Genomic DNA, 13,798 nt, shown 5'->3' on the forward strand with positions numbered 1-13,798 from the left:
GACACTCTATTCCAGAATAAAAGTGAATAATTATACCAGAATAAGGTAGCTTTTATTTCAGGATTACATCCACCAAGAATTATACTGCTACAGTTCTGCCGGCCAATTTCCCCGTGTAAATGAGCTTTAAGAATTGTCTTGAAAAGGTCCAGGCACAGAGAGATGTTCCCTGGAAGAGGCAAGTCTCTCCTCTACTGCCCGCCGCAGCTGGTATCTCTTCCATCAGGAAAGAAAGGTAGCACTTCTACTGACGGGCTGGGAAAGTGGCAAAAAGTCAACACAAAGTACAAGGTAATTGAAATGACAAAGCTAGAGAGCTGCAGACAGGAGGTAACATTTCAGAGCCTCTCCACAGTGGGCTGCACAGAAAGCTCTTTTTGTTTCCCATCTGACTCAGGGCTTAATGTAATCAGTGCTGTGTCACTGCCCCACTCAGGGGATGATGGAGCCTGGCAATATGGGAGCCCCCAGGGACTCATGTTAAAGGTAGGAATGTTCCTTCACAACAGCAGGCCCTCTGTCTGCACAGAGCGTGAGGTAATGGCCACAGCGCGCTAGGATTTCCCTATCATCTCAGGCGAAACAAGCCTTCAGTAGGGAGGAGTGCCCAAATACAGGCCACTGTCCTGTTCTCACAATAAACAGGGAGATACAATCAGGCCTATTTAGAAAACCATTAGTTCTGAGAGGAGGAAACATATTCCTCATATTTTACAAACAAATAATTAAATTAGCATTAATCACCTTGACACCAGGAATGAGGATTTCCCCAGTACATTTCCTCATGCCTCCGGCAGGAGACAGAGTGAGAGAGAGAATGTGCTTCTGCAGGAACCTGCTCTCTCTGCAGGGCATCTCTTGCTATTTAGGGTCGCCAGTTTTGGTTGGACGTATTCCTAGCGGTTTCGTCCCATGATGTAATCTTTAAAATTAAATCTTTAATTCATGGAGACTCCAGCACAATCCTGGAGGGTTGGCAACCTTAATATTTGCAGAAAAGTAAAGAGTTGATTATGCAGAGAGCGTGGCAGACTCAGAAGGTCTGTGTGTACCTGAGATGCACCGAGCTCCTGCTGCAAGAGGGCTGCAGGTGAAAAGTGTGGATGAATAGGGGGACCAGTACAGTGGAGGAGGAGAATGAGGGGAAGTGAAAACACACACTGTGAACTTGCTGTGTATTACGAAACATTAGCCCATTTCCCCTCCTGGGGAAAAGGCAGAGAAATCTCACAGCCTGTTTCTTGTACCATAATCAGATTCTGCAGTAAAACAACTGTATTCCCCCAAGTCCATAAAGACTAACACATAGTACTCGTTTGGTACTTCGATACCAAGGTAATAGGCACCTCTGAGACTTACATAATCACCTTCCACAGCCTGACAGACACTGACTGCCAGAGAAGACAATCCTGAAGAAGTGAACCTGGCTAAAACAGTTTGATGTTCTATGTATGAACAGGTTTCAGAGTAGCAGCCGTGTTAGTCTCTATTCGCAAAAAGAAAAGGAGTACTTGTGGCACCTTAGAGACTAACAAATTTATTTGAGCATGAGCTTTCGTGAGCTACAGCTCACTTCATTGGATGCTGTAGCTCACGAAAGCTTAGGCTCAAATAAATTTGTTAGTCTTTAAGGTGCCGAGCAAGTACTCCTTCTCTTTTTATGTATGAACAGTGGCCCAGACAAGCACGTAACTCATTAGAAATCCACCGATCAGAGGTGTCACTCAAGAAGCAGGCCTTAGTTTTAACACAAGCCACTGAAGGATTGCAAGTTCTACTATACATTTCACTACTTTTCCAATTCATGCAGCATGTAGGCTGTGAATACTTTCAATGCAACTGGGCTGATTTAAAGAGACAGAATACTATTTTCTTTACAGAGAGGTGTATCCTGTTATCTAGCCAAGAGAGACATTTCTGTTTGCAAGCTTTTCATGTACAGACATGTCCAGCTCAGCTGTTTTTGGCAGAATTTCCAGGATCCCTGTATGAGCAATGCAGACTGCATCCCTGCCAATTAATCAGCTACAGCTGCTCTTGATCTAACTAGGAACAGACTTTAAAGACAGGTTTGAGAGCAGATGCCAGACTTGGGGGCGGGAGGGGAGAGAGGTAAGAAAATTCACTTCAGAAACAAGGGACACCAGGTATGTGTCGGGGGAGGGGATAGGGGGTACAATGGTCCTGGAAGTGAAACCTGAACTCAGCATTGGAGACACCTCAGCCATCTGTAGCATGGTCTGAAAAGGCACACAAGCTCTCTGGAGTGGAAAAACAGCCTTTAAAGCTGCACAAGTCTCTCAGAGAAGCTGTAGGGATGAAGGCATTCAGACAAAGAGCTCATTGATCAGGAAGATGGATGCAATGGTCTCTAAAGGCCAGGAACTGGAGGGGACACACATTCCTTTCATCTTCACGTTAAGTCTTACACAGATAGTGTAGAGAGATAGCAAGTTGCTCAGTAAAGCTTCCACCCTAAATCTAAATCCTCTCTCCAGGAGTTAGATTATTCCTATTTCAGACTGTGACAGCATCCAGAGGACCCAACTAGAATCAGTTTCACTGTGCTAGGTGTGCAGGAACACATAGGAGAACACAGTCCCTACCACAAAGCTTACAATCTTTGATGTATACTTGAGTCTAAACCCATTTCTCCTTCTCTCATTAATTTATCATTTAATTACACATAAGGCACCCATCACTGTAGTATTTAAACAGGGATCCCTTTCCCTGAAGTCATTCAGAGGCTGCATGCAAGAAACTGTTCAGTTCTTTTAGTACCATCTCCTGCCCCTCCCAAAACACCCTCAGGGTCATTTGTGAATCGACCCTTCTGATGTAGTGATTGCATAGGCAGGTTAAGACTGCAGAACTGTTTTAAGGCAGTTTTGCCTAGTAGTTAAGTATGGGATCGACCGTCCGGATGCCTGGATTCTGTTCTCAGCTCTGCAACCAACTCCCTGTGTGACCCATTGTGTCACCTGAGTTCTCTGTACCTCAGTTTACTCATCTACTTCCTTATCTCAGAGAAGGGATTTGTGAGGCTTCATAGTCTATAAAATGCACTAGGTCTCTGGATACAATGCAAAGTACTAGGAGCAATGACTTGATGCTTGATCAAACCTTCCTCATTCCATTAAGAAGCAGTAAACACATATAGGTATCAAAGGCTACTGACCACACAGGTGCTATCAAAGTTCATTTGTTTATTGATATCAGATAATGGAGCATATTGTTTTTGGCAAAAAACCCACACAAACTTGTGTTCTGAGTTTTTAGAAGAGGGAAAGCTTTTATCCCTATGTACATTCTACCCAACAGAGGGCACGAGGATTAGCCATTTTGTTTTGGTACCAGAGAGAAGTATTAATACGGGCTTCAAGAGACTCCAGGATGCAGGGGAATTAGTGAGATGGCAGTGGGGGTTGCCTAGAAGAGGCAATGAGGATGACAGACAGAACAGTCGAACAGCCCTTGGAAGGGACAGTTTAAGGCTGGATCTGACACAGTAGTGAATCAGTAAGATATCAGACACACTCCACGGAGGAGTGTGGTGAGAAGATCAATTAATATGGACTGAGGGAGGAAAGGATGATAGGAGGGTAAGGAATTTTTTGGTGTTACAAGGCCCAGACCTGATTTCCAGTGTCATTTCTCAGCTGTAAGACACTTTCAGCTGCACACTTTCGAACTGTCTAGTGAACATCATTCTCCTTTCCTGTGCACTGCGCTTTCTCTGAATTCCAGCTCTGAAGTTCGTACCTGAATGGGACTTCTTCTGGCGGGAAGTCCAGGTAATACCGAATGAAGAATCGCTCAGAGTCCTCTCGCTCCCCATCAGTAATGACACTCCCATTAAGCTTGATGATAGATGGCAATCTGCATGAATACACCGAGGAACACTGTTAATGAGGGTACGAAAATCTAGCCACGATGATTAGCAAGACTCTAGAGCCAACAGCAGCATGTGATTTTATCCTCAGGGCCGCATAGCTTCGATCTCAAAACCTTGCTCTCAAAGTACTATGCAGTGTCTTGGACAATAATTAGAATTATGCATCATTTGACTACATTTTTATTTCTGTGCATACATAATAAATAGTTAGCACTTCTCTAGTGCCTACCCATCAGAGGATTTCAAATCATTTTTCAAACATCTGTTACTTACCTGAAAGTACATTCTTACTATACCCATTGTACTGATGGTGAAACTGAGGCATGGAGAACTTAAGTAGCTTACCCAAGCACTATGACTCAGTGGCAGAGCCAGGAATGCAATCCAGGAGTCCTGACCCCCAGGATTAAGCATTAGAGTCACCAGCCTAAATTTTCAAAAGTGACTAATGATTTTTGGGTGCCTCACTTGAGACACATGAAAGCAGCCTACCACCCACCCTTTGAAAATAGGGCCCCTTTAAGGTATCTCAAATTGGTCCCCCAGAAGCATTAGTTACTTCTCAAAATTTAAGCCACTGACTCCCACATCCAGTGGAGAAACTGCATGAGATTCACGTTCCTTCAATTAAGGTTCAGTTTGTGGTCTAATCAGGATATAAATTTCCTTTTAATAAAATAGTACAGTATGTTAATATGGGTCAGTGTATTGCAGGTATTAATTAGAGCTGATCAACACTTTCCTGGAAACTTTTCTTGGTTTTTTTGGACAATTTTTGAATTTTTTTTTCATTTTGCTCAAAAATGTCCCATACAATTAAAAAAAAATCAGTTATTGGAAATAAAAAAAAAATTACAATTTTCTATTTCCCTCTCCCACCTTTTCAGATGAGGGGGTGATTGATTTTCAGTTTTTGGAATTTTTTGTTTTTCATCAAACAAATTGAAAACTTTGTTTCATCCAAAATATTCCATGGATATTTACACAGCGTTTTTCTACCAGCTGTAACAGGTACACAGTAATATGCGCTATTCTGCAGTATATTATTGGTTTATAGTAATATAGTATAGCATATATAATTGCACTTAGTTCACTCACACCAAAAGGGGTTGCTACACATTTTAACCCTTTGGGCACACCCAACCAAGAATCTTACCCACCTTCCTGAACAGCCAGGTATCCCACTCACTGGAAATGAGGGACCCCAGGAGGCGTAATCCCAGTTTTCATGACCTTGATGCTACCCTTTTATCACATACTAAATGTTCTATTTAAAACACGAGAGATTGGAAATGTGGAAACATTCTCAAAGCAATATTTACTGTACAAATAGAAAAGCAGTACAACAAACGTTTCCCCAATAGAGAGTCTAACTTGGAAATATCCAGTGATGCGGATTCTGTATCTGTTGAAACAAGTATTTAGAATTTGTAATGGACAAATAAGACTGTATTATTCAGAGATTTGAGATAATCCTAAATAACCTAATTGTTTTGAGGGCCTGCTTCAAGACCCATTTTAAAGTCAATAGTCTTTGGACTAGTACCCATTGTTCCTGACAGACTAACGTCTATGATGGGAGCCTTCTATTTAGATTATTTCCACTTCCATGTCCCCTTCTCATTCTGCAGAAGTTCCACGTCCTTTCGCAGCTAACATTACATAAGAATGGCCATACTGGGTCAGAGCAAAGGTCCATCTAGCCCAGTATCCTGTCTTCCGACAGTAGCCAATGCCAGGTGCCCCAGAGGAAATGAGTAGAATAGGTAATCATCAAGTGCATCCGTACCACATGAATCAGCAGTGCCCCTAACAAACACTTCACCTCATTTCCCACCCAAAATTGTGCAGTATGTTTTACTGAGCAGAGCAAACTGAAACACCAGACCTGGCTATTAACAGCTTTCTGCGCTCTTCGGTGGTGTAGGACTGCAGAAGAGGGATTCCAAGCAATCTCACTTCCTCAAGCTTGGGGAAAGAGTTTAGTTTGTCAATGTCTTCCCAGCAATGCAGACCTGCTTTAAGAAATGAGCTGTTTAAAGACACATACACATAGAGCATATACAATATATCAAAGGTCAGTTGTAGCCAATTTGTTCATTTTATCATCCATTTATCAGTGTGTTATTCAGCATACGAGTTGACCCTAACACTATTTCATGGATCTCAACAGGAGAATGACAATCTACGTTTATTTGACAAGTCAGTGCATTGCCGGTGAAATGCTAGAGACTGAATTCCTTTATTCATGGACATGAAGGAGCAGCATTAGCTCACCCATGCTGACCTACCAGTCTGGAGGGACAATCTCTGAGGGGGAAGTTCAATCTCCATGGCCTATTCAGTCCCTGGCATCTTGGCTGAATGACAATTAGCATTACTTATTATGGCTATTTCGATAAAAAGGACTCTGGTTAATACCGCTGAAGCCAGACTTGTGTCACTTCAGGGACCACCAAGCAGCCATCAAATGGTAAATTTTAGGGTCTACACCAAGCTAGGTCTGGATTTGAACTTGTGACCTGCAGGTATCCTATTCCCATGAGCTTTCTGCAAATCTGTGCTGGGTTCTGAGAATTGAAGCAAAGTTGTGAGGAAAGCTGGGGATCAGGTGACAATCTATTTGCTTGTGTGTTCAAGATTAACTCTGATGCTTATCTTTGCTTCCTTTTGCTGTGGCAGAAGATAGATGCTTCTTACATGCACGGTCTAGCTACTAAGTCTAACATACCAAGTATTACACGCTTCTATTAGAAATTGGTGGGACATTTTCACCACTATAATAGATAAAAGGAAATCAGCATCTCTAAAAAATTAAAGCAAACCCAAGTCAGGTAATTAAGTAAAGGTCAGACACTTCTGTTGTTCCAGGGACTGCAGTGGTCTCAGAAGGTAAGTGATCATTCAGACCAGAATTGCAATTTCTTTGTGTAGCGGGGCATACTGAAGAGAGATATTTGTCCCCTTCTTCCATGTCAAGTGTAATATCCTTGTCAAGTCAACTTGCTATTAAAATACATTCCCTGGGTAATGAAGTCAGCCATGAGTGCATACCACACGCACAGGGATAGAAGTAACAGCTTGTGATACTGGCTCAAAACCCTTCCCGCTTCTACCTGTGGACCACTCAGCTGGTGGTGATAGCAGAAAATGATTGACAGGTAACTGGGTCATATTCATCTTCTAATTCAACTATTGCCAAGAACCTGGCCTTTGCAGGTCAGAATGCTACTGTGCCTGGGAGAAAGCGAACAGTTAGAGGCAATTGCATTTGAAAAGGAAACAGCTTATTTATACTGCTGGAGGTGTCCACTCTGAAGAAAATCTGCTTGAACTCCCATCATCCCACACTGAGATGTTCCATCACAACTCCTGTGAAAACCAATCACCTTCAAATCACTGGAGATCTCTGTTAAACCACAGCAGCCAGCAAGACAAGAAGCAGGTTTAAGCAGGACCAAGTTCATCAATATTTAATATGCAAAAGCCTCAGTAATATCAATTGGTAATAGCTGTTGCAGGGGCAGGAACAGCAGTATTAGACTGGGACAGGCAGAAACAAGGCTTAAAAAAAAATGATTTAAAGTAGGCAGAGGAATGAGTAATAAACCCAGAAGTGTATGGTCTAATGCTTTAATTCACTTACATTAGGGTGTGAATAAGACCACATCACTATCAACTATTCATCCTCCAGAAAATTGAAAGACATGGGATCTTGCAGCAGTGGCCATAACTGTTATTTCACCAGTGAACCATGGCAACATTCTTTCAAACAGTAGTCTCAATTCAACTAACGAATTACCAAAGCTATCCAAAATACAGTGGTGCATTTTGTCTATTTGACACCTTTTCACTCCATGTTATGCCTTTATTTAGATAGTTACTTTGACAACTCCAGCTGCTGTGGAGAAGATTTTAAATTATCAGTTTTCAAGAACCCTCCATACCCCAAGTTCCCCCCTCCACGTGTGATTTAATTCACAGTTATGTCCTCATTCGGCTTTCTGTTCAAACGGGGGCTCCTCAGATCATCAATGTACTGCATAGCATCCAACGGGGCTGAATGTCTGGTTCCACCCCAGCAAAACTGCCTCCCACAGGATGCTCCTCTCAATGACTCAGCATTTTTCAAGTCTGATTTAAAAGGTTTATTTTCCTGTAGTTAGCTGCAGTTTTACTAAACGGTGTCAGGTTTCAGCGTGGTAGCGGTGTTAGTCTGTATCAGCAAAAAGAACGAGGAGTACTTGTGGCACCTTAGATACTGCCTGAAGCTTATACTGGATAGCATGCTGATATCTGTGAAAGGGGCTTTATTAATGCTTCAGTCCCTCCATGGCTCTCTATAATAAACCAACAACAACTACAATAATGCATTAAGTGAATCTATACTAGAGTCTTTAACATGTGCATTGATTCTAATAAGTTAGGGAGAGGAAAAAGGCCCATGACTGCTGGTGATTATCAGGCAGCCAAACTGGAACAAAAACTCACCAGGAAATTCATGGCAGAGTTCTTGAGAATGAGCAGATCAAACAAACACTAGGAAAACCGCTACAATTGAACAGATTTTTTTTTTACACAGCACTTTATTCCAAGGTTTTCCAAATTCAGCTAATGAAGCATGCACATCTGGGAGATGGAAGTCAAACAGCACTTAGCACCTGTGATCTGTCCCATAGCTACCCATCATTGGGGCTTGAAGGTACAAAGTGTGTTCACTGCTATGCCAGTTGCTTCTCCAGCCTCAGCTTTCGGATGAGAAAAGTATCTGGGGCATATTTGTAAGGAGGCCTGTGCCAAAGCTTCTGGCACACCATCTTCCATACGTACAGCTAAAGAATCTAACATCTAAACACAGGAGATGGGGTTTGCTCTACTTGATTCCCTGTGCGTGCTCCAGTAATGCACATAAAAATGTGTGCGCCTGTAAGTGGACGCTGGGTCTAGAGGTTGATTAAACTGTAACCTAGCCTCAGAATGCAAACTGGCTCCTCAGTCACTGACATTCCAAACTACTCTGACTTATTCTTCCTGAAAACACGGTGGCTGGAGAGCACAGAATACCGGCCAACCTTTGGAATCCATAGCAAAGTTGTGTTTTTCATTGCTGCTATCAGTGGTTTGTCCTCATCAGGATGGTAGCTCAACTACTGTAGTGAATCTTGTGTACTTGGGTGTGAATGACAGCAGCAGGTCGACACTTTAGTCTGAACCATTGTTTAGAGAGCGAGAAAGCGCCAGAAGTGGCAGAAAAAGCCAAAAGAAACAGAAATGGGTCGGCAGATGTCTTGTTTATCGTCTTCTCCTCACATGTTTCTCAAGTTATCAGATTGGAATCTGTTTGTGTGTTCTCAGATCAGCACCATTAGGAAATAGAGCTTCAATGTTATTCCTAAACCTTAAATCAGGGTCACATGTAGTGTGGTTTGGGGTTAGAGGGAGTATGACTTGTGTTAGACCTTTCTCTAGCCCAGTTAGTGACCTACCTCACTAGCCAGACAGCTTGTATTACAGACCTGCTTGGGCTGCATTTATGAAGAGCTTTCCGACTTTGTTTAAAAGCTGGGGTAGACAAGACCAAAAACGACTGTCGTTTCTGGCACTAGTATGTCCAATAAGTTTATGCTACCCAGAAGTCTAACAAGGATATTCTACTGTACAGGCTTGTGCTTTCCCCACCTTCTCTGATCTGCTTCACACACAAGTAGCCAGCAGGAAGCAATACTGATTGCAAACTGCTCATTTCTAGCAAAGATGTAGGATGCCACTAGCAAAATAACATACCTCTCCCCACCCTGTTAAAGCACAGGTTTCAATTTGCACCAAAATGAGAATATTACTCCTCCCCTCTGCCAAAGCCAAGGTTTAGATCAGGCATTATCATTTACACATGGAATATAAAGAACATGCTGCTTTCAGTACCTCACCTGATCTGTGCAAGCTGATGGATCGCAGGTTAGGGAACAGCCTTGCCAAAGAATCATTTGATTCTTCAATGGTTGTCAGGTGATTGTTGGCCAGGACAAGAGTGTCCAGTGATGGAAACATAATTCCGAGCTTTCGGATTTCAGTCCAGTCTTGAAGATTATTGTCAGTTATGTGGAGTAATTTGAGAGACTGACAGCAAACTGGAGAACAAGACACTGTTTCATAGTCGTTAAGGCACAGGAAGAGCTCCTCCAAGCTGCACACAGAAAGAAATATGCTCTTACTTGAAGGCTTCTTGTTAAATTGTAACGGTCTTACCTAGAGGCCCCTGTACACACAGTTTTCAAGAATTACTTAAACATGAAGGGCCCCAGCACTCTCTGAAACCTCAGTGTAGATAGGATTTCCTATAGCATCTTTCAGCTAGATGGCTACCAAAGTGCTTCAAACTCCGGAGTATATTTTCAGCCAGGCCTCTACTTAGACACCATTTGTGAGCATGCAGATTTGTGCATGTACTCCACTGGTACCCACTAAAAGTTCTGACAACTCTTTGGAATAGTTTCACAAGTAACCTTTAAACGGTCAACACATGCACATAAAGAAATGTTAAGAGTTTATACCCAACAAAATCCATTGGCCAAGGCCAACCAATAGGTGTTGCAGGTGAAAACACCACGAGTGAAAGGGCTTGAACAAGCATGCTGTTTTTTAGCAATGTTTACACCTTGCACCAATTTGGGCGTGGGTGGGCTCAACACTGCTCAAGTGGAGGCTGAAAACTCATTCACGTATATTAAATTTATGGACATTCCCATCACCAGAGTCATGGAGGTTGTAAAAGAGATTTAAAATGAACACCAGGAACATTAAAGACTGTACACACTATAACCCCGAGCTCCTGGCCAAAAGTCATCCACCACTCACGTGACTACTTTTAGGGTGAAGGTGGTGTGCATTTGTCAGATGACAGTGATGCTACCTAACTGCTTTAAATAAGGCACGACAAAATAAATAATAATAATGGTGAATCCCTTTAACTGGGAAAAGACTCTGATAAGCAGCCTCCCATCCCAAAAAAGAGGCCAACAAAAAAGGAAACCGACTAAAGACATTTAAAATGAAATATTGTACTGAATAAAGAAATTGGAATAAAAATAATGCTCAGTGGATTTTTTTTTATTTTAATATTTACCACCTTTCTGTATTAAGACTGGAACTTAGAATTTCACATCTGATTAAATCTTTCTCAGACTACGTTGGCAATGGCCGAACATGTCTCTATTAGACAGAATTTATGCTACCATTGTCCCATTTAAGCATCAATCATTACTGTTAGCTATCAGTAGGCTAAATTGGTTTCCTGGGAACAAAGTGGCTGTCTCAATTAAGGGTGTCCTGGTTAAGCAGAATACTGTAATAATAGATTTCTTTACAAATTTGCACGAAGAGGAATCTGGTATCCAATTGAAATTGAAAAGGCATTTCAGGGAGGCAGAGTGCCACTGTCAAGGTGGAAACTGGACAGGACCCTGAGATTAACACATGAAAAGTGTGATGAGATCTTTAATGACAATTGACCAGGACCTCAGATTTATGTCCCAGCCAAAAGCCATTAGCACGGTGCATTGCATTCACTCAGTCGTGGCTGAGTGGAAAAGAGTGTCACATGCCGCATCGTCAAGGCCATAATCATTAATTCGTGCCAGTACATAGATTTATTCAATGTGTGTATGCACCTATGCAAAGCTCTATGCAAGTTCAGATATAGAAATGCAATAAAACATTCAGTTGGCCCAATGGCAAGAGTTAAACCCTTCCAAGTCCCAAAGAAACTAAATCCCATTCCTCTGCTCAGCCCACTCACCCCCACCCAGCAACCTTTCCTGCTCTGAGCTTTGTCTGCATGCAGTGGGCACTTCTCCTTCCATACCATGCTCCCCACGCTTACTCTGGTAGTTCCTGCAGTATTGTATGGACTGTTTCCCAGGAAGCTTTGCTGTTGTTTAGCACCAGTTTGCGAACACCAGCGAAAGATCCAGCACATGTTCTCTCTAAAACTGACAAATTCAGAGGGTTGGAACTCAGGTTTAGAAACTCCAAGTGAGGAACATTTGACACAATTTTACTGACCTAGTGGGGGAGAGAAAAAAAAAACAAGAGAAAGAAGCGTATCAGGAGGTAATCAGACCTCATTCAATAATATTCCATCTTGTAGAAAGGGATCCTCCAGCAGGATTGTGAGCCAAAGAAATTATATGGATACAAAAAAAAAAAAAAAAAAAGGCTTTTAGATAGCTCTCTGTAATTCATACTTAAACTATTCACTGATCTCAATTGATTGGCTAATTGCACATTCACCTCAACAGTTCATTTAATTACACTCTGACGGTAGCTTGATAAGGGAAAGCATATCCCTTGGGAGAGATCAGAAAGTCCACCTGAATACCTGCCTAAGAAATAGCAAGTCACAGAAGCCAGCATCTTAGAAGGCTGCTGGACCTTTCTCTAGGCAGAGAGAAGCAAGAGCATGTCCCTCAAGCATATGATTGTTACACAGATCAGTTGCTCAGTTTTTCCACTGTTCTCCACATAATTTTGCCTAAAATAAAAGGCTGATAGAATTTCGTTGTACATGCACAATGGATTCCTTATTAGATTCCATTAATCTATGGCAGTACCAGCTTTCTTACTCACATGGTGCTGGAGTTGAAAGGTTATGAATTCAATCCAAACATACATGTAACAGTGCTTGGGGCTAGCTATTCCGTTGGCATGTATCAGGTGCGTATGTGCGTAGCTTGGAGTTAGGGTGAATGGTTAGAAAAAGGGGACAGCTGGGATATATGTATCGAGGGTGCAGAATATATTAAGGGGCATGTGATTGGGTGCGAAGAAGGGCGTGATGCAAATGACTTGGGGGAACTGTAGCAGAGGAGCAGGCTGTATAAATGGGAAAACAGGCATAGGGAGCACCATCTGGGGGAGATGGTGAATGGATGTACATGTCTTTCAACTGATTAAGGCCTTTAGAACATGTTTCACAACTAAAATGAGCACAACCACGAATAAGCACTCAAACAGACCAGAGCGATAGAAACTAAGTTACCAACTGGTGGACTTTCAGGGGTCAACATAAAATGAGCTGCTGGTGCTCTCACTCCTGTTCCTAGTGAACGCCACCACAAGATCATCATCACAGCTAGCACAAACGAACTCTTAAATTGGCAGTCGCCATAGACTCTGAACAAGCCCCATGGAAACTGAACTCCTATCCTAACGCACAGAAAGGGCCCCTCCAGGTAAGCACTGAGCAAAAAGCAGCACGGGAAAGCCTATGCCGTCCCTGGCCTAGCAGATCTGTTCTGTGGTCAGAAGACTTACATCAATACTATATCCACTTGTGATTAGGAACTAATTTAAGATAATTTTTTTAAAAAATAAGGTTAGGTTTCAGTTCAGCTTTTTTCATGTCGATTTCCAGTAATGAACAGTGGGATAAAAGCAGAGCGTGAGCCGGTGAGGACACAAGACAGTTTAATGTACTCTAATTATTCTACTACTACTATATTGCATTTATGTCGTGCATTTCATCCAAGCACCTCGAAGCCCTTTACAAGCATTAATTAATTAAACCTCACAAGACCCCTGTAAGGTAGACGAGTATTATTAATCCTGTTTTGAAGAGGAGAAATCTGAAGCACAGAGAGGATTTCTAACTTTCCCAAATCATACAGGGTCAGTGGCAGAACTGGGAATAGGACTCAGGAGTCTCAGCTGCCAGTCCTTTGCTCAAACCCTCTTGATTGCACTCCTTCTGTTAGTGATCCATATTCCTCATTAACCTTTTGGTGCATGAAATGATGGTTCCAATGCTTTGCACTGAAGGAAAGTATATTTCTCACCTGCAGGACGAGTTCAGAAATTACTAAGGAAAGTGAGTTAAATGCCTGAGGGCTGGTCTATGGTATGAAG

The 13,798-nt window shown here is 42.2% G+C and overlaps 1 protein-coding gene across 2 annotated transcripts in view; it reads right to left on the reverse strand.

Moving 5' to 3' along the window:
- The window catches only part of LOC125625511 (tubulin-specific chaperone cofactor E-like protein), a 98,323-nt gene that overhangs the window by 72,771 nt on the left and 11,754 nt on the right, over positions 1–13,798 (reverse strand). For both annotated transcript variants that reach the window (XM_075122259.1, XM_048827664.2), the window contains exons 5-8: positions 11,775–11,956; positions 9,823–10,079; positions 5,784–5,910; positions 3,763–3,879 (exon numbers count right to left, since the gene is read on the reverse strand). In XM_075122259.1, coding sequence (XP_074978360.1) covers positions 3,763–3,879; positions 5,784–5,910; positions 9,823–10,079; positions 11,775–11,956 — 683 coding nt within the window. The remainder of the gene's footprint in view (positions 1–3,762; positions 3,880–5,783; positions 5,911–9,822; positions 10,080–11,774; positions 11,957–13,798) is intronic.

Source organism: Caretta caretta, chromosome 22 (assembly GCF_965140235.1).
Source record: "Caretta caretta isolate rCarCar2 chromosome 22, rCarCar1.hap1, whole genome shotgun sequence".
Classification (NCBI taxonomy): Eukaryota; Metazoa; Chordata; order Testudines; family Cheloniidae; genus Caretta; species Caretta caretta.